At 34.9% G+C, this 19,978-nt stretch overlaps 1 protein-coding gene across 2 annotated transcripts in view; it reads left to right on the top strand.

Annotated features, from left to right (window-relative positions):
• The window catches only part of WDR36 (WD repeat domain 36), a 45,619-nt gene that overhangs the window by 6,227 nt on the left and 19,414 nt on the right, over positions 1–19,978 (top strand). For both annotated transcript variants that reach the window (XM_077139000.1, XM_077138999.1), the window contains exons 5-11: positions 10,705–10,837; positions 14,007–14,061; positions 15,452–15,584; positions 15,887–16,062; positions 16,413–16,533; positions 16,996–17,061; positions 19,324–19,410. In XM_077139000.1, the coding sequence (XP_076995115.1) occupies positions 10,705–10,837; positions 14,007–14,061; positions 15,452–15,584; positions 15,887–16,062; positions 16,413–16,533; positions 16,996–17,061; positions 19,324–19,410 (771 nt within the window). The remainder of the gene's footprint in view (positions 1–10,704; positions 10,838–14,006; positions 14,062–15,451; positions 15,585–15,886; positions 16,063–16,412; positions 16,534–16,995; positions 17,062–19,323; positions 19,411–19,978) is intronic.

Genomic DNA, 19,978 nt, shown 5'->3' with positions numbered 1-19,978 from the left:
TGTGGATAGATGTTAAGAGAGCCTGTTAGAAGGTTGTAGAATATGGTCTTCCATTTTGACAGGCTTTCTTTTAATATTGATGCCCAGCTTTTATTACTGTCACAGCACCACATTGAACCAGTGTCTTGAGGGAGCTGTTTATAATAGTGACTTTAATAAAACTGCTAGTTACAAATGAAAATGGATCTTTTGAAATCACGTTTAAAGTAGAGTTTAAAGTTTTCGCCTTTATCTATGCTTCTGTACATCTTAAACTGTAATACTAATGCCTCTGGGCGTGTGCAGCAACGTGTCAGACTGTGTGTGGAATCAAAGGTTAAATGCAGTGTCTTTGATATGCAAGTGTATTGGAAGATTTGGGGGTCAATGGTACTAATCATGGGCAAGCTATGAAGTGGAAGTCGCACATGAATTTTTGGAATAGATGTAGGATTACAAAGAATTCTTTGATTTTGTAGCAAGGTATTACAGGTTGTTCCTCTTCCCTCTTCTCTCCGCCAGACTATATGTTCTTCCCCTCTTATTTGTAAGAGGGTCTTCTGTGGAAATATGTGAGCACTGTTGTTTTTTTTTTTTTTTATTAAAAAAAATTATTAGAGAACTTCTAGGCTTACTGAAAAATGGAGAAAAAACAGAGTTCCCATATACACCTTCCCTCACAAATGCAATTCTCCTTGCCAACACTTTGCATTAATTGTTACAATTGAAGAAATATTATAATTATACTACTAATTATAGTCCATATTTACATTAGGGTTGACTGTGTTGTGCAATCCTGTGTTTTCTTTCTTAAAAATTTTTATTCTCTTACCATATATGCAACTTAAAATTTCCCCTTTTAACCACATTCAGATATATTTCACTGGTATGGATTACTTTCACAGTGTTGTGCTACCTTTACCACCATCCATTACCAAAACTTTTTTATTACCCCAAACAAAACCTGTACCAATTGAGCATTAATTTCCCCAACCCTAACCCTACACTAGCCTCTGGTCCCTATATTTTAGTTTCTGAATCTGCTTTTTCTAATTATTTTGCATCAGTGAGGTTATATGATATTTATCTTTTGTGTATGACTTGTTACAGTCAACCTGTCCATGTTTGCGCATTTATCAGAACATCATTCCTTTTTATGGCTGAATCATATTCTATTTTATGTATATGCCACATTTTCTTTATCCATTCATCGGTTGATGGACCCTTGGGTTGCTTCCATGTTTTGGCAATTGTGAATAATACTGCTGTGAACATCGGGTGTGCAAATATCTCTTCAAACCCCAGCTTTTAATTCTTTGGGGTATATACCTAGAAGTGGAATTGCCAGGTCACATGGTAATTCTGTACTTGACTTTCTAGGAACTGTCAAACTGTTTTCCACAGTGGCTGAACCATTTTATATTTCCTCCAAAAGTGAACAAGTGTTCCGTTTTCTCCTCATCCTCTACAACACTTGTTATTTTTCTTTTTGTGAATAGTACTGATTCTAGTGGGTATGAAATGGCATGTTTTTATGGTTTTGATTTGCATTTCCTTGATGGCTAAGATATGAGTATCTTTTCATGTGCTTCTTGGCCATTGTTAGATCTTTGGAGAAATGTCTATTCAGGTCTTTCTCCCTTTTCTAAATTGGACTGTTTTTCTTGTTGAATTGTAGGATTTTAAAAAAGTATATATATTCTATGTCCTAAACTTTTATCAGGTATGTGATTTCCAATTATTTTCTCACATGCAGGTTGCTTTTTTACTTTCATGATGAAGTCCCTCAATGCATGAATGCTTTTAATTTTGCTGATGTCTCAGTCATCTATTTTTTTTTCTTTTGTTGCTTGTGATTTGGCTGTAAGTCTAAGAAACCATTGCCTAACACAAGGTCTTGAAGTTGATTTCTTATGTTTTTTGAGTTAATTTTATATATATTTTAAGATGGGGGACCACCATCATTTTTTTACATATGGATATCCAATTTTCCCAGCACCATTTGTTGAAGAAGATTATTCTTTCCCCATTGAGTGGACTTGGTACCCTTGTCAAAGATTAATTGGCCATATTATTATTTTTTTTTAATTTTTTTTGGTGGTGTGGTGCACAGTGCAAGAATCAAACACGATTTTTCCTACATGGAAGGTGCGCATTCCACCACTGAACCCCCCATGCACCCCTGGCCATATTGTTTTTGAACCGTGATTTGGTTCCATTGGTCTGTATGTCTGTCGTACGGTACCATGCTATCTTGATTACTGTAACTTTGTAATAACTTTTACAGTAGGGAAGCCTGAGTCCTCCAACTTAGTTCTTTTTCAAGATGGTTTTTGCTAATCATTTATTTGCAAATTTGCAAATCTTTTATTAGCTAATAATAGCAAATCTATTATTAGATGATTGCTTTTCCATTTCTGCAAAGAAGTCTGTTGGAATTTTTATTGGAATTGCATTGAAACTGTAAATCACTTTGCAGAGAATTGACATCTAAACTGTGTTTAGTTTTCCAATCCACAAACATGTAAAATCCTCCTATTTATTAAGGTCTTTGATTTATTTTACTAATATTTTGTAATTTTCTGTGTACAAATCATTTACACCCCTGGTTAGATTTATTCCTAGATATTTGATTCTTTTAGTTGCCATTGTAAGTGGAATTTCTTTCTTCATTTGCTGTTCCCTGTTCATTTCTAGTGTGTAGAAATACAATTGATATTTGCATGTTGACATTGTACCTCAGCATTTTGCTGAATTTATATATATTAATTCTAGTAGCTTAGTTGTGAATGTTTCAGGATTTTTTGTATATAGATCATGTCATCTGCAAAGTGTAAAAGTTTTACTTCTTAGTTTCCAATTTGGATGCCTTTTCTTCCTTCCTTTCTCTTCCTCCCTCCCTCCCTCCCTCCCTCCCTCCCTCCTGTCTTCCCTCCCCTTCGTCCCTCCTTCCCCTTCCTTCCCTTCCTTTTTTTTTGGTCTGGCTAGATCTTCCAATAGTGTGAATAACAGTGGTGACACTGGGTATCCTTGTCTTGCTCCTGATCTTAGAGGAAAAGCTTTTAGTCTTGGACCATTGCATTTGATATTAGTGGAATATATGCCCTTTATCATATTGAGGAAGTTTCCTTCTATGCCTAGTTTTCAAAGTGCTGTTGTCAAGGAGTGCTGGCTGAGGTTTATAGCGGCAGAGTTTGAGATTCCCAATGGATGGAGGTGGCCTAAGGGTACAACAACTGAGAAATGGAAGGGGGAACAGGGGTGTATACATACAGCGGACTACTGAGTGAGTGGCTGCAAGAAGGAATGAAGTTGTGAAGCATGCAACTAGGTGAATGAACATTGAGGTCATTAAGTTGAATGAAATGTCAGAAACAAAAAGACAAATATTGTCATGCCCCACTCATATGGATTAACTATAATGTACAGCCTCAGAGAATTGAAGTCAAGAGCATGAGTTAGCAGGTTGGGGCCTGTTGTAAAGGCTTCTAGGTTATTGCGGAGTTGTGACTTTTATATCTAAATTCTGAGGTACTGAGTATACACAGTATACTGTGTATATCCTGGTCATTCCCCGAAACTTTGGGTATGTACGTGACACCTGAGACCCAGAGTTAAACTCTGAAGCTATGAAAGTCAGTAGTACCCCATTCAGTGACTGTTAAAAAGTTGAAAAAGTGATCAGAGATATGAATGAAGCTGATCTGGATAGGACTAAGGTTAGTCAGAATACATGGGAAATGTTGTGGGATAGGATGAATACATGGGGTAGGATGATATTGTCTATATTTTAAAACTTCAACTTCTGTTTGAGATCAAAGGAAGAACTGTTAATATAGTGCAAAAATTATATTCTAGATAGTGTATAATCTAATTTAACTTGTATGGGCAAGTTTATTGAGCACCATAATTAAATGGAATCTTGAAGTATGCCTAAGAGTCACCCCTAGAGAACCTCTTTTGTGACTCAGATGCCACCTCTCTAAGCCAACTTAGCAGTTGAACTTACTGCCCTCCACCCTATGTGGGACATGGCTCGTAGGACTGTAAATCTCCCTGGCAGTGTAGGGCAGAACTCCCAGGAATGAGCTGGAACCTGGCATCATGGATTGAGAAAGTCTTCTTGACCAAAAGGGTGAAGAGAGAAATGATACAAAATAAAGTTGCAAATGGATGAGAGATTTCAGAGTCAAGAGGGTATCCTGGAGGTTATTCTTATGCACTGTAGAGATATCTGTACTTTATGGTGTGTTGGTATGGCTAGGTGAAAATACCTGAAACTGTTGAACTGTATTCCAGGAGCCTTGAATCTGGAAGATGATTGTATAACTATAGCTTTTACAATGTGACTGTGTGATTGTGAAAACCTTGTGTCTGATGATGCTCCATTGTTCAGAATATGAAAAGATGAGTAAAAAAATAAATAACGGAAGAGATAAGGGGTAAAAGAAAATTAAAAATGGGGTAGATTGCAATACTAGTTAGTGGTCAGTCAGAGTGAGGAGTAAGGGGTATGGGATATATGAATTTTTTCTTTTTTCTATTTCTTTCATTTTCCTTAGTAATGCAAATATTCTAAAAATGATCATGTTGATGAATACACAACCATGTGATAATATTGTGAGCCATTGATTTTATACTTTGGATGGACTGTATATGTGTGAAGATATTTCAATAAAAACATTTTTTAAGAAAATGGCGGGCTGGATTTTGTCAAATGCCTTTCTGCATCAATTGAGAGAATCATGTGGTTTTTTACCTTTCTTTTATTTATGTGGTATATTATATGAATTGATTTTCTTAGTTTGTAGCAACCTTGCATACCTCGGATAAATGCCACTTAATGGTGTATAAAAAAAAAGTTAAAAATAAGAAAAAAGGGCAGGCCATGGTGGTTCAGCAGGCAGAGTTCTCGCCTGCCAGACTAGAGACGCAGGTTCAATTCCTAGTGCCTGCCCATGTGTTAAAAAAAAATAATAATAATAAGTTAAAAAAAAAAAGTGTACAATTCCTCTAATGTGATATTGGATGCAGTTAACCAATATTTCATTGAGGTTTTTTGCATCTATATTCATAGGGAATTTGACCTGTAATTTCTTTTCTTGTACCTTTATCTGGTTTTGATATTTGGGTGAGGGGCTTGTCAAAAAAATAGTTCCTCGGCGGGCCACGGTGGCTCAGCAGGCAAGAATGCTTGCCTGCCATACCAGAGGACCCTGGTTCAATTCCCGGTGCCTGCCCATGTTAAAAAAAAAAAAAAAAAAGATAGTTCCTTCCTCTTCAGTTTTTTGGAAGAGTTTGTGAAGGATAAATATTAATTATTAGAATGGCTGGTAAAATTCTCCAGTGAAGCCATTTGGTCTTGGGCTTTTTTGTTTTTTGGGGAAGTTTTTGATGATTGATTCAATCTCTTTACTTGTTATTGGTTTGAAATTTTCTCTTTCTTCTTGGGTCAGTGTAGGCAGTTTGTTTCAAGAATTTGCCCATTTCATGTAGTTTGTTTCAAGAATTTGCCCATTTCATGTAGGTTATCTAATGTGTTGGTATACAATTGTTCATAATATCCTATTGTAACTCGAAAGATTTCTGTGGATTCAGCAGGATTGTCCCTTCATTTGTTTCTTATTTTAGTTTTTTGCATACTCTCTTTTTTGCTTTTTTTTGTCAACCAAGCTAAAAATTTGTCAGTTTTATAATATTACCTAAGAACAGACTTTTGGTTTTGTTGAGTCTTTGTTTTATTTTTTAGTCCTGCTTCATTTATCTCGACTGTAATCTTTGTTTTCTTCTGTCTGCTCACTTTGGGTTTCGTTTGTTCTTCTTTTTCTAGTTCTTCAAATTTTGAGGTTAGATCTCTGATTTAAGGTCCTTTTTTCTTTTTTTATGTAAGCACTTAGAGATAAATTTCCTCCCAGCATTGCATTCACTGCATCCCATGTTTGGTATGTTGTATTTTCATTTCTCCCAAGATACTCCTAATATCCCTTGTGATATCTTTTTTGACTTATTGATTATTAAAGAGTACATTGTTTAATTTATGCATATGTGTGAATTTTCCATTTCTCCCTCTTATTGTTTTTTAGCTTCATTCATTGTGGTTCAAGAAGATACATTGTATTTCAACAGTTGTGCTGAGACTGTTTTGTGACTTAACATGAGGGATGAGTGATACATGTGTACTAGAGAATGTGTATTGTGCTGTTACTGAGTGAAGTGGCCTGTATATGCTGGTTACTTCATAGTGGTTTATAGTATTGGTCAAATCTATTTCTTACTGATCTTCTGCTAGATGGTCAATCCCTTATTGAAAGTATTGAAGAACTATTTCTCCCTTCAAATCTTTTAATATTTCATTCATATATCTGGGGGCTCTGCATGAGGAATACATCTATTTATAATTGTTATGTGTAGTTGAATGTACCTCTTTATCAGTATAAAGTGACCGACCTTTTTTGTCTCTTGTAATAGTTTTTTACTTAAAATCTGTTTTATCTGATATTACTGTGTTATCCTAGCTCTCTTTTTGTTACTATTTGCTTGGTATATATTTTTTCCATTCTTTCACTTTGAGCCTACTTTGTTTTCAAAGTTAAGATGAGTCTCTTACAGCCAATATGATTGGGTCATGCTTTTTCATCTGCTCTGCCAATCTCTGCCTTTTGAATGGAGAGTTTTTTTAATCATTTACATTTAAAGTCAGTGCTGATAATGTTGAACTTCCTCTGCCATTTTGCCATTTGATCTTCGTAAGTCTTACACGTTTTTTTCCCTCAGTTCTGCTGTTAGTGTGTATTTTCATTTGATTTTTTATAGTGTACTGTTTGAATCTCTTCTCATTTGTTTCTGAATATATTTTTCTCATGTGTTTTCTTTGTGGTTACCATGGGGCTTAAATTTACCATGCTAAATCTTCAGCAGTCTTGTTTGATTAGCTACCACCTTAACCTCAGTAGCTTACAAATATACTGTTCCTGTACCACCCGTTTTCTCACCTTTTTCTTGTACTTTTTCCACAGTATATCTTATACATATATAATCTATAAAAACTATAGATTTATCATTACTTTTTATGCATTTTGTAGTACCTGTGAGAAGTGAAAAGTGAGTTACATAGCAAAACATACAATACGGTAGTACTGGCATTTATAATTATCCATGTGGTTACCTTTATTGGGGGTCTTTATTTCTTTATGCTGCTTCGATCCACTTTCTGGTCTTCTTTCCGTTTGAAGAACTCCATTTTAGCATTGCTTGTTTAAGTAAGAATCTTTGCCCCAGTTTTTGTTTATCTGGTAATGTTTTACTTTCCCCCTCATTTTTTTCCTCCCTTATTAGAGGAAAAATGTTGGTTTACAAAATAAGCATGCATACAATATAGAATGCCTGTCTACCACCCCACCATGAACACCTTGCATTGATGTGGAACATTTGTTAGAATTGATGATAGCTCATTTTTATAGTTGTATGTTAAGGCCCATGGTTTAACTTAGGGATCACTGTGTAGTTTTGTTGCATGTTTTTTGTTTTTAAATTTTGTTCTGTTACTATATATACACTCTAACATTTCCCCTTTTAATCATATTTTGATATATATTTCAATTTGCTTATTCTAATTGTCAGATCAGTGAGATTGTACAATATTTGTCTTTCTGTGTCTGACTTCTTTCAGTCAACATGATGTCTTCTAGGTTCATCAATATTAATTGTCACACATATCAGGACTTCATTCCTTTTTACAGCTGAATAAGATTTCATTGTATGTACATACCACATTTTATTTATTTATTCATTCATTGGTTGATGGACACTTGGGTTGCTTCCATTTTTTGGCAGTTTTGAGTAATGGCAGCTGTGAACATCAGTGTACAAGTATCTGAGTACTTGCTTTCAATTCTTTTGGATTTATACCTAATACTGTAATTATCAGATCATGTAGTAGTTCTATAAGATGGCTCTCTGAGAAATTGCCAAATTCTCTTCCACAGCAGCTGTGCCATTTTACATTGCCACCAGCAATGATTGTGTTCCTCTTTCTCTGCATCCTCTCCAACACTTACTATTTTCTGTGTGTTTGTTTTTTTTAATAGTAACCATTCTAATACCTGAGAAATGGTATTTCATTGTGGCTTTGATTTGCATTTCCCTGATGGCTTATGATGTTGAGCATCTTTTCATGGGCTTTCTGGCCTTTTGTTTATCTTTTTTGAGAAGGTGTCATTCAAGTCTTTTGCCCATTTTTAAACTGGGTTGTCTTTTTGTTGTTAAGTTGAAGGATTTCTTTATATATACTGGATATTAATACTTTATCCGATATGTGGTTTCCAGATATGTTCTTCCATTGTGTAGGTAGTCTTTTTACTTTTGTGATATAGCCCTTTGAGGAACAAAAGGTTTTTTTATTTTATGAGGACTGTTTCTTCTTTTGTTGTTTGTTCTTTGGGTGTAAAGTTTAAGAAACCATTGCTAACACCTGGTCCTAAAGATATTTCCTTGTGTTTTCTAGGAATTTGATAATTCTGCTCTTGTATTTTTAGGTCTTTGATCTATTTTGTCCCCCTCAATTTTGAAGTCGTCTCACCAGATAGAAGTATTGATTGGCAGTTGTTTTCTTCACTACTTTAAATCTATTGTCCCATTACCTTCTTGCCTCCGTGATTTCTGAGCAGTTAATCTTACTGAGACTCTCTTGTACATACATATTGACTTTCAGTGGCAGCTTTCAGGACTCTTATAATGGGCATTTGACAGTTTGACTACTGTCTGTCTGGTCATGGTGCTCTTTCAGTTTATACCTTTTGGGTTTTATTAGGCTTTTGAATGTGCTTATTCATGTCTTTTGTTGAATTTGGAAAGTTTTCTGCCATTATTTTGTTGACTATTCCTTCTGCCTCTGATTCTTTTTCTGGGTCTCCCATAATTCATATATTGATATACTTGTTAGTGTCCCACAGGTCTCATAGAGTTAATCACTTTTTTCCATTCTTTTTTTTTCTGTTCCCCAGCTTGAATCATTTCGGTTATCTTGTTTTCGGGGTCACTGATTCTTTCTTCTCAGCTCCAGTCTGCTTTTGAAACCTTCTACAGAATTTTTCATTTTGGCTATTGTGATTTGGTTTCTTTTTGCTATTTCTGTTTCTTTATTGAGATTCTCACATTGGTCGTTCATTGTTTTTATAGTATCTCTTAGTTCTTTCTCTGTGTTTTCCTCTGTCTCCTTGAGTATATCAAGAATCTTTTTTTTTTTTAAACCAAAATTTAGTCTTCTGCATTGGTGGTTTTGGATTTTTTTCTTGTACCTCCGGTGGTGGAGGGGAGCATTATTTCATATTTCTTCACTTTTATTGCAATTTTTGTTACATACTCTACATTTTAAATATTTTAGTGTTTTAACTGTGGGATTTAGTCCTTGAGCTATTTGTTCCCTAAGTTTGCATCCAGTTCGTGATGTGACAGAAATTTCCTTAAGTGCCAAGAACTAATAAAAACAGACAAACCAATTCAACAAGCCCCTTTCATAGTCTTTGCAAATTGGCTCTGAATTTGTTGGTGCTCTCTTTTAGATTTTGGCCTCAGAACATAAGTCCAAGGTGAATGTGAGGTGCAGGATACTCTTTGTCTCATCTGAGCATTTGTAGAGCCTCTGTCTTGTCCTGAGCTTGTATCTGCTGGTGGTCGTTAGGAATTTCCAGGTTTTCAGGAATTCTGATGGACCCAACAATTCCCCTTCTGGGTGTTCTATTTCTTAAAGCAGGCAATCCTTTGCCCTAGTTTGCTCTGATTTAATTGTTTCTTTCACTACTTTGGCTGTCAGCAAACTGCTTCTGCTACAGGACAGGTTCTGGGACAGTGAGCCAGAGAGGAGTTTCCTGGGTCAGTCTTTCAAGTTGCTACTAGCTAGATTGGCACTGATACATAGATAATACAGTAGGCTAGGCACATGGGGGTTCTCAGGAACATGGCCAGAGAACCACGATGGCAGCACAGCCTATCTCCACAGCATGTAGGGGAGAAGATAGGGGGAGGGATCAGCAAGGGCACCACTAGCTTCTCCTGTAGTTTTTTAAAAGTTGTGTTTTCTTGATTCAGCACTCACCCAATTACTGCAACACTATAACTATTTTCTGGAGTTTTGAGACAAGTGGCTCTGCCAGTTTTTGCTAATTGTTCAAAGATTCTATGGGGAAATGGCACCATGGAGCATCTTATACCGCCCTCTTAGTTGTCTCAGGTTTGTCTCTCTCCAGAAATACTGTTTTTAATTTCATTAAGATTTACCTCTTACTTTTTATATCCTTAAATTACTTAAACTTCACAGATATTTGTTTTTTCACCCCCCTGAAAGAGCTGAGTTTAAGCACTTGATCTGAAATATTCTGTCTTCTGATCACATTATAAAAAATATTAAGGCTGATTTCTAAAATCAGTTTTTTTAATCCTTATTTTTCTTTTCAGTAAACCAATTCAGAAGTGAATAAAACTTTTAACTGTATTTTTATTAGGATGTTTAGAAAAATTTTGACAGTCTAGATTATATTTACTAGTTGCCATTTATTGCATTTATTTAATTTCTTAAGGAATGTTTATAAATTAGTATTAAAATCTTTGATTCGTATTACTATATACATCTTGATATTCTAGACGTTTAAGTGATAATTATGAGTATATGAAGTTCTAATATTTTATAAGAAATAATTATGCTATTTATATAACTTTTGCTTTTTGTAGAAGAGTATCTGCAATTGACTTTTGATAAATCTGTGTTTAAAATTTCTGCAATTTTGCATCCGAGTACCTACTTGAATAAAATACTTCTTGGCAGTGAACAAGGAAGCTTGCAGTTATGGAATGTAAAATCCAGGTAAGTGTTTTATTTTGAAGATAACATCAATACTTCCCCCTTTGTCTGCATCATATACTTCCTATTGCAAACAAAATCTGTCATTCTCTTTACCCTTTGTTGTAGTTTGCAAGCTGCCAAATGCAATATACCAGAACTGGAATGGCATTAAAGGGGAATTTATTAAATTCCAAGTTTATAGTTCTAAGGCCATGGAAATGTCCATATTAAGGCAAGGCTATAAAAATGTCCAAATTAAGGCATGCAGGAAAAGATACCTTGGTTCAAGAAGGCTGATGATGTTCAGGATTTATTTGTCAGCTGGAAGAGCCCATGCTAGCTTTCTCTCTTCATTTCATAAGGCTTCCATGGGGACATTTTCCTTCTGCTCCAGAGATCTCCGGCTACATGGGCTCTGTTGGTTTTGGTGGCTCTGGTGGCTCTAAAGCTTTTTTCAGAATGATTTCCTCTTAAAGGGCTCCAGTAAGCAACCCCACCTTGAATGGTTGGAGACGCATCTCTGTGGAAACCATCTAATCAAAGGTTACCACCCACAGTTGGGTGGGTCACATCTCCATGAAAACAATAAAAAAGATCTCTCCCAGCAATATTGAATGAGAATTAAAGGACATATCTTTTCTGGGGTACGTAATAGCTTCAAATTGGCATACCCTTGTATATTTATTTGGAATACTCTTAATAAATATACCTATATTTGTAGTTGTTGCTCACGCGATCACGTGAAAGGTGATGTGATCCTGGCACATGGTAGACTATTTCATAAATGCTAATTGAAAAGCATATTCTGACGGTTCACTAAGTGTGTGAACAATCCATATAACTGTAGAGAAGTCTGTAGCCATCAGAAAATAATTATGTGATTGTCACTAAGCAGCTTCTAGTTTTCAATAAACTAGTACTAGTATTTAGAAATGTTTATAGGTAAAAATACTTTCATCATCAACCGCAAGTATGTTGAATATCTGTTATAGTATTATTGTATAGCTGTAGAGCCAGACAAAAGATTTTAAATTCTTTTAACAGTTATTTTAACATTTATCCAGGAAAAAAGGCAGCAGCTCACAGGATTCTTTGTAAGGTGTCAAAGAAACCAAACAAACAAAACAATTGGACTGTCCAGATTATCCTTTCCAAAGCCCTGAGAATTGTAAAGGAAATAAGATTATCAAAAGTTTAGTGTTTGTCCTAGTTTTTAATTTTAAATCAGTGTTTCAGTTCAATTTAACAAAAGTCATTGACTTCCTACTCTGTACTAGGCTCAGGAATAAGACCTGAGATATTGTCTCTGCCCTTATAGTTTTTATTTAGGTTTTTTTTTTTTTATTTTATTTTTTTTTTATTTTTATTTTTTATTAACGGAAAAAAAAAAAAAGAAATTAACACAACATTTAGAAATCATACCATTCTACATATGCACTCAGTAATTCTTAACATCATCACATAGATGCATGATCATTGTTTCTTAGTACATTTGCATCGGTTTAGAGGAACTAGCAACACAACAGAAAAAGATATAAAATGTTAATATAAAGAAAAGAAATAAAAGTAGTAGTAATAGTAAAAAACAACAACAACAAACAAACCAACAAGCAAACAAAAACAAAAAAAACCCTATAGCTCAGATGCAGCTTCATTCAGTATTTTAACATGATTACTTTACAATTAGGTATTATTGTGCTGTCCATTTTTGAGTTTTTGTATCTAGTCCTGTTGCACAGTCTGTATCCCTTCAGCTTCAATTACCCATTGTCTTACCCTGTTTCTAACTCCTGCTGAACTCTGTTACCAATGACATATTTCAAGTTTATTCTCGAATGTCTGTTCACATCAGTGGGACCATACAGTATTTGTCCTTTAGTTTTTGGCTGGATTCACTCAGCATAATATTCTCTAGGTCCATCCATGTTATTACATGGTTCATAAGTTTATCTTGTCTTAAAGCTGCATAATATTCCATCGTATGTATATACCACAGTTTGTTTAGCCACTCTTCTGTTGATGGAGATTTTGGCTGTTTCCATCTCTTTGCAATTGCAAACAACGCTGCTATAAACATTGGTGTGCAAATGTCCGTTTGTGTCTTTGCCCTTAAGTCCTTTGAGTAGATACCTAGCAATGGTATTGCTGGGTCGTATGGCAATTCTATATTCAGCTTTTTGAGGAACCGCCAAACTGCCTTCCACAGTGGTTGCACCCTTTGACATTCCCACCAACAGTGGATAAGTGTGCCTCTTTCTCCGCATCCTCTCCAGCACTTGTCATTTTCTGTTTTGTTGATAATGGCCATTCTGGTGGGTGTGAGATGATATCTCATTGTGGTTTTGATTTGCATTTCTCTAATGGCCAGGGACATTGAGCATCTCTTCATGTGCCTCTTGGCCATCCGTATTTCTTCTTCTGGTAGGTGTCTGTTTAAGTCTTTTTCCCATTTTGTAATTGGTTATTTAGGTTTTTTATGTGGTGTTTACACTCTTTGTTGTATGTTGAATATCCCTTGTGTAATCAATCTGTGCCCATTAATAGAATTTAATTATTTAATACTTCAATGATTTGTATTATAAAGATTTCACATATCCTTGCTCCATGGATTTATTTTTTATCATTCATGGCTCGATTCTGAAATTTAGAGCAAATTCACTATTGTTATATAACAGTTATGTAACATAAGCTAAGTATTATAGTTAAAGTATAATATATTCCCTTTTAGGATATTATTTCTAGAAACACATTGCTGTGAAAAATTCTTTGAGTTCTTCTGTCTGCCTGATAATAGATTTTTTTTTATTGTAGTCTGTAATTTAAAATGGCTTTAGTTAGGTATGTTTTTTCTATTGGACATTTAATTTCCTAAAAATATGACATAGCATAGCAATTAACTGCTTGGGATCTAGAATCAGTCTGCTTAGGTCTACCACTTATTAAACATGTACTCTTAGCCCAGTTATTTTCACATCTCTGCTTCAGTTTCTTTATCTGGAAAGTGGTGGTAATAATACCTACATCATGCGATTGTTTTGAGTGTTAAATAAACTTAATACATGTACCTTGAATGGTATCTGGTAGAGTAAGGACTTACTGTCACCTGTTATTTCACTTTTTAACATGTAGTTGATTCTGTTTTTCTCAAAAGAAAGAAAGAAATAGCTTTCAACTGTTTTTCTTTTTGTAGTAAACTTCTCTATACATTTCCAGGATGGAAAATTGGAGTGACAGCTCTTCAGCAGGTTAGTATTTTCTTTTTCTTTTTTTACGTTGGCAGGCATCGGGAATCGAACCCGGGTCCTCTGGCATGGCAGGCAAGCATTCTTGCCTGCTGAGCCACCATGGCCCACCCAGGTTAGTATTTTCTATTAAGTCAAAGAAGAAACTAAGCTGGTAGTAGGATCTTTTAGTTTCAAGGGTCAACCATATTTTAGACCTAATAGCCGTGTAATGTAATTTAGTTTATCTTTATGACTCATACCCTGAAGAAATAGAAATAGCATCATGGAAATGTTGAAAATGAGTAAAGTCTTTTCCTTTAAACTTTTGTGGAAATCTTCATGCTTAGAATTAGACTCAAGAACTGTGGTTGCCATGAAACCTTTGTTTATCAATTATTTTACGAAAATGTAGCCCAATGCCTTGTGCATAGTGGAGATGAGTTGTTCAGTGAGGCAAGGGAGATTGTAGGTGTTACAAAAAGAAATTTGTCATGATGTTGAGCTTTTTGCTTTTAAAAACCAAAACCATAATATTTGATTCAATATTTACTCCTCCAGATTGAGCTGCTTTTTGTTTTTTAAGCCCACAAAAGACATATGAATGAATAAATATATGCATGCAGAGTTATATATATTAGTCACATACACAGCCTGTGTACCCTTCTTGTCTTTTTAAATATCCATTACCTATAACTGGCCAATTTATATGCATTCCCATGTCCTTGCTCACTACTATCAACCTTTCTCAGGATTTCCCTATCCAAAAAGACATGACTTACTACACAGATTCTAATACGTAATAGGCACTTGATGGTAAATCAATAAAGTGTTTAGCCTGAAACCATTTTATAATGTTATTGTACATTGGTCTTCTGTCCTAAAATAGAGAAACTCATAGTAGAGTCTGTATGTAAAATCATTGTATAAAATAAAGATTAGAATCAGAATATTAGAGCTGGAAGACGAATTACAAATTTATTTTGCCTTTTAGATTATTTTGTAGGTTTTTCCTATTTTGCTTAGATAAAAAGTAACTTCCTTTGTAGTTCCTTCTTATGTTGCCATCCATGTTGCAAGCTATTATATGTTTTCTGGGAATTGTCTTCTTTTTCTTTGTCCATCCAGTCGATCTGTAGTGATTTCACTCATGAGCTTACTTTTCAATTATGGTTGTTTTCTTCCCAAGGCAGCTATTTTTGGGGGAGTAGGGAAGGGATGGTGACTGTCAGATTTGTAGCTGGGAAATAACTTGGAGAAATAATTCCTAAATAGCAATTAAGATATGCCATTACCTTCAGAAAGACATTCCATTATTTCTTTTGATAACAAATGACATATACCATTAGGATTACTAAAACTGTTTTGACTAAGAATACAATGAATGTTGTAAGTATTGTAATTTAATTTTCAGGCTCCAGCTGTGGATGTTGTTGCAGTTGGTCTTATGTCGGGTCAGGTTATCATTCACAACATTAAGTTTGATGAAACATTAATGAAGTTTCGTCAAGACTGGGGACCAATTACTTCGATTTCATTTCGTACAGGTATATTTTAACTTATTTTTTGATAAGAGTAAAGAACACTTAAATTGCAGTACTTTGAAGATTATAGACATTTGCTTGAGAGATGTTTTCTTGTAATTTAATCTAACAGTAGTGAATGAAATGCTTGCGTTAGAGGGAGCCAAAGGAATATGGATAGATTATTGGTATATATCTTTGTTATACCTTCTTAGTCTTTCTAACTCTGAACTTGTAGATTAGGAAGATGGGGAGAAGAATTGTCAAGTTTGGTTGTTTTGGTGTGTTTAAGTTTTTTTCTTAACGTATCTTATTTTTATAAACAGATGGTCATCCAGTTATGGCAGCTGGAAGCCCTTGTGGTCATATCGGACTTTGGGATCTAGAAGACAAAAAATTAATCAATCAAATGAGAAATGCGCATTCTACAGCAATTGCTGGGCTGACATTTCTTCATAGAGAGCCGCTTCTTGTCACAAATGGCGCTGACAATGCTCTCAGGGTATTGTGATTATTGTTATCATCTTATAAATGACTCATCTAGCTTACCCTTTGGGTTATTACAAGCCAACTTTAATGTATCAGCCTTGAACCTAGAAGATAAAAGTAATCTGGAATGAGGTGTTGGTATTGATGAAAGAAAAAGCATAACAGGGAACATGACTGCTGTGAAGTGAGAGGAGTGACACCTTATCCACCATACCTCCTACTACTCCTCTCCTGTAGTTCTAAGGCTAAGGGCCTGGAACGTACCACCCAATGACAGTTTATGTAACTAGGAAGTGATTTAATCACTTGCAGATAGTACATTAGTGCATTATAGAAGAACCTTACCTTTTCATTTCTTGACAGATATGGATATTTGATGGTCCTGCAGGTGAAGGTCGGCTGTTAAGATTCAGAATGGGTCATAGTGCCCCTCTTACCAAAATCAAATATTATGGACAAAATGGGCAGCAAATTCTTAGTGCAAGTGAGTTTCTCCTTTGTATTACTAGTTTATTCCATCAAGTCTTTATTGAGAGTTGAATACTCACTATTTTATTAGGTTTGAGGTTTACATGTTTTTAGATTCAAATATCCCTTGAAGTGATGAGGCACTTCTTTGTGACTACTTCAGGAAGAGCTTGGAGTGTCATTCTATTTAAAAGTCCTCAGAGATAGAATGGTAAAATTCAGAAAATATGGTCATTGTCTTTTCTACTGATAACTTGCTGAAAATTATAGTTCCTCATGTTATCCCTTGTTTTAACTGAATGACATTTTATATACAGTTGAATATTCTAATAAAGTAGTTGCTAGCTGGGCCCCTCTTTTAAGTCCCCCAAACCATAACTTAGAGGGTTTTGTATTATCTAATTTTGTAAGATCTGTGATTCAGGTGGTCTGTAGTTTTGATGGAGCTTGATTAGGAATTTTCTGTATATATCAATAGGTCAAGATGGAACTCTTCAGTCATTTTCCACAATACATGAAAAATTCAATAAGAGTTTGGGCCATGGTAAGTCATTTACAAGATGGAAAAAAAGTTGGTCACTAATAAAACATTTCTAGATTCTATAAGACAACTGGACGAGATTTCATCAACTTCCATTTCTCTTGGTTGTAATAAAAACGTATATGGAGGAGGCAGTCGTGAGATTCCTTAGAATTGCTATAGCATGCAATTGACAATACAGTCGAGTTGCTACTGTAAGGCTATTGAAAAGAGTTAGACACCTTGCATGATACAAACGTATTGCCTCCCAAAAGACTTTGATGTTAACCTAACTTGAGCCATCTGTAGAGTGTAGGATTTTAGAAAAGGAAGGGAGTTTAGAACATCAAAGCAAGCATTGTTCAGTGTTTTTGCTCTAAAGGACTCACTTTATTCTCTTTCCCTTCCTGTGCTGTCAGCTTTTGAAACATTTTGTTAACAAAACAAAAATGTTTTTCAGTTTTATTAATAATTATTCTTTGTAATGACTGTCCTGGCTATTCCTGTATATTTAAGCTTCCAGATGAATTTGAGGGTCTTTTTTTTTTTTTTTTAACTTTGTATGTCTGTGTGAAGTATAGCATATATACAAAAAAGTAGTAAATCTCCAAGTATATTTTAACAAGTAGTTATAGAGCAGATTTTAAAGTTTGGTGTGGGTTACAGTTTCATGATTTTTCATTTTTTTTCTTCTAACTGCTCCAAGACACTGAAGACAACAGAAATATCAATATAATAATTCAGCATCATACTCATTTGTTAAATACTATCTTCTCTGTTATACTCCTCCTTCTCTTTAAATAACATATATACATAAAAACAACAAGTTTCAAAGTACATCACAACAATCAGTTGTAGAACAGATTTCAGAGTTTGGTATGGGTTACAATTTCACAATGTTAGGTTTTATTTCTAGCTTCTCTAAGGTACTGGAGACTAAAAGAAATATCAGTATGATTTAGCACCCATACTAGTTTGTTAAACGGACCTTCTCTGTGTAACTCCACCATCACCTTTGATTTTTCTCCTACTTTTTAGGAGTATTTGGGCAATGTCCATTCTAACTTTTTCGTGTTGGAAGGGGCTGTTAATAATATGGGATAGGGAGATGGAACTAGTTGATGTTCTGGAAGGGCTGGCCCCTTTGCATTTCTAGACTTACCTGGTCCAGGGACCCATCTGGAGGTTGTAGGTTTCTGGAAAGTTACCCTAGTGCATGGAACCTTTGTAAAATCTTATATAACGCCTTAGGTATTCTTTAGGATTGGCAGGAATGGCTTTGGTTGGGGTTTGGTAAGTCATGATAGGTAGCAATGTCTAACTGAAGCATGCATAAGAGTGGCCTCCAGAGTAACCTCTCGACTATTTGAACTGTCTCAGCCACTGGCACCTTATTTGTTACACTTGTTTTCCTCCTTTTTGTCAAGACGACTTTGTTGATCCCACGTGCCAGGGCCAGGCTCATCCCTGGAGGTCGTCTTCCACATTGCCAAGGAGACTTTATCCCCAGATGTCATGTCCCATGTAGGGGGGAGGGCAATGGTTTCACTTGCAGAGTTGGGTTTAGAGAGAGAGAGGCCACATCTGAGCAATAAAAGAGGTCCTCCAGAGGTGACTCGTAGGCATACGTATAGATAAGCTAAGCCTCTCCACTATGTACATTACATGAACTTCACAAGAACAAGTGAATTTGAGGGTCTTTTTGTAATCAAAATCCAAAATACTTACTCTTTGGAGAGATTTTCTATCTTTATATATCTTCTCATCTACAAACATGATATATTCTCTTTCAAGTTGTCTTTTCTGTTCCTTTGTGAACTTAATAGTTTTCTCCAAGTTGTTCCTACATATTTAAGTTTTGGGTTTTTTTTTTTTCCTTGCTGTTATGAATATAATATCTTTGTTCCATTATAGCTCTAACTGGTTATTGCTGTATGTTAGGAAACTGACTTTTTTTGTTTCTGTATGTGGTCTCAGTGAAACTATTCTTAACTACTAATAATTATTTGGTTGATTTATTGATTGATGTGACTATATGGCAATCATAATTTGCAAATAATGATGTTTTTACCTTTTTTCTGTTGTTTATACTTCATCTTTCATTTTCTTATCTAATTATATAGGCTAAGCTTCACAAATGATTAAATAGTGGTAATAAATTTTTTGTTTCATTCGTGTTAAACAGGAACGTCTTGAACTCTAGTAATGTGACAATGACTAGCATTTTTTTATGTCTATTTTTCGTTAAAAAGGATTAATGGATGTCCCTATCTCTCCCAACCCTAGGATTAATAAATAAAAAGAGAGTCAAACGAAAAGGACTTCAGAATACCATGTCAGTGAGACTTCCACCCATAACTAAGTTTGCAGCAGGTATGTAACTTCATGTTGTGTTCTGACATGCTCTGCTTTGTCATTTATTTCTTACTATGTATTGCTTTGTTTCCTCAATTTTCATGAATGATTTTGCTAGGTTCATGGTAGTCTTGTGCATAGATTAAAAATGAGTTCTTTATAATGTAAACTAATAGTTTCTGGTTTTGCCCTTTTGTATATGAGTGATTAAAAAACAATCTTTGCATTCCTCATAACAGTCAGTTTTAGAACCTATTCATTGCTCAAAAAAAAAAAAGCCTAGAACCATCTTTGATTTTATAGTCTTCTTTTTGTTGTGTTACATGCCTAATGTAATTATTGGGAGAGTAGAGTATGATGACATAGGGCTCTGGCTAATTTAAGGAAGATCTAAGTATATTGAGGCCTTAATGTGCTGTGCCTTTTGAGCAATGCTTCATGTAAAGGAAGTGATTTTTTTTAAATCTAGATAGATGTGTTTGCTGAATGAAAATTATAATAGGAAATTACTGTAGACACTGTTTCCATTTCAAGGTTACTGTAACAGTCTTATTACTGGTGTTTCTTTAACTGTGATTGCCTCCTG

This window comes from Tamandua tetradactyla, chromosome 21 (assembly GCF_023851605.1).
Source record: "Tamandua tetradactyla isolate mTamTet1 chromosome 21, mTamTet1.pri, whole genome shotgun sequence".
Taxonomy (NCBI): domain Eukaryota; kingdom Metazoa; phylum Chordata; class Mammalia; order Pilosa; family Myrmecophagidae; genus Tamandua; species Tamandua tetradactyla.
This window is presented reverse-complemented; position numbering and strand designations above follow the sequence as displayed.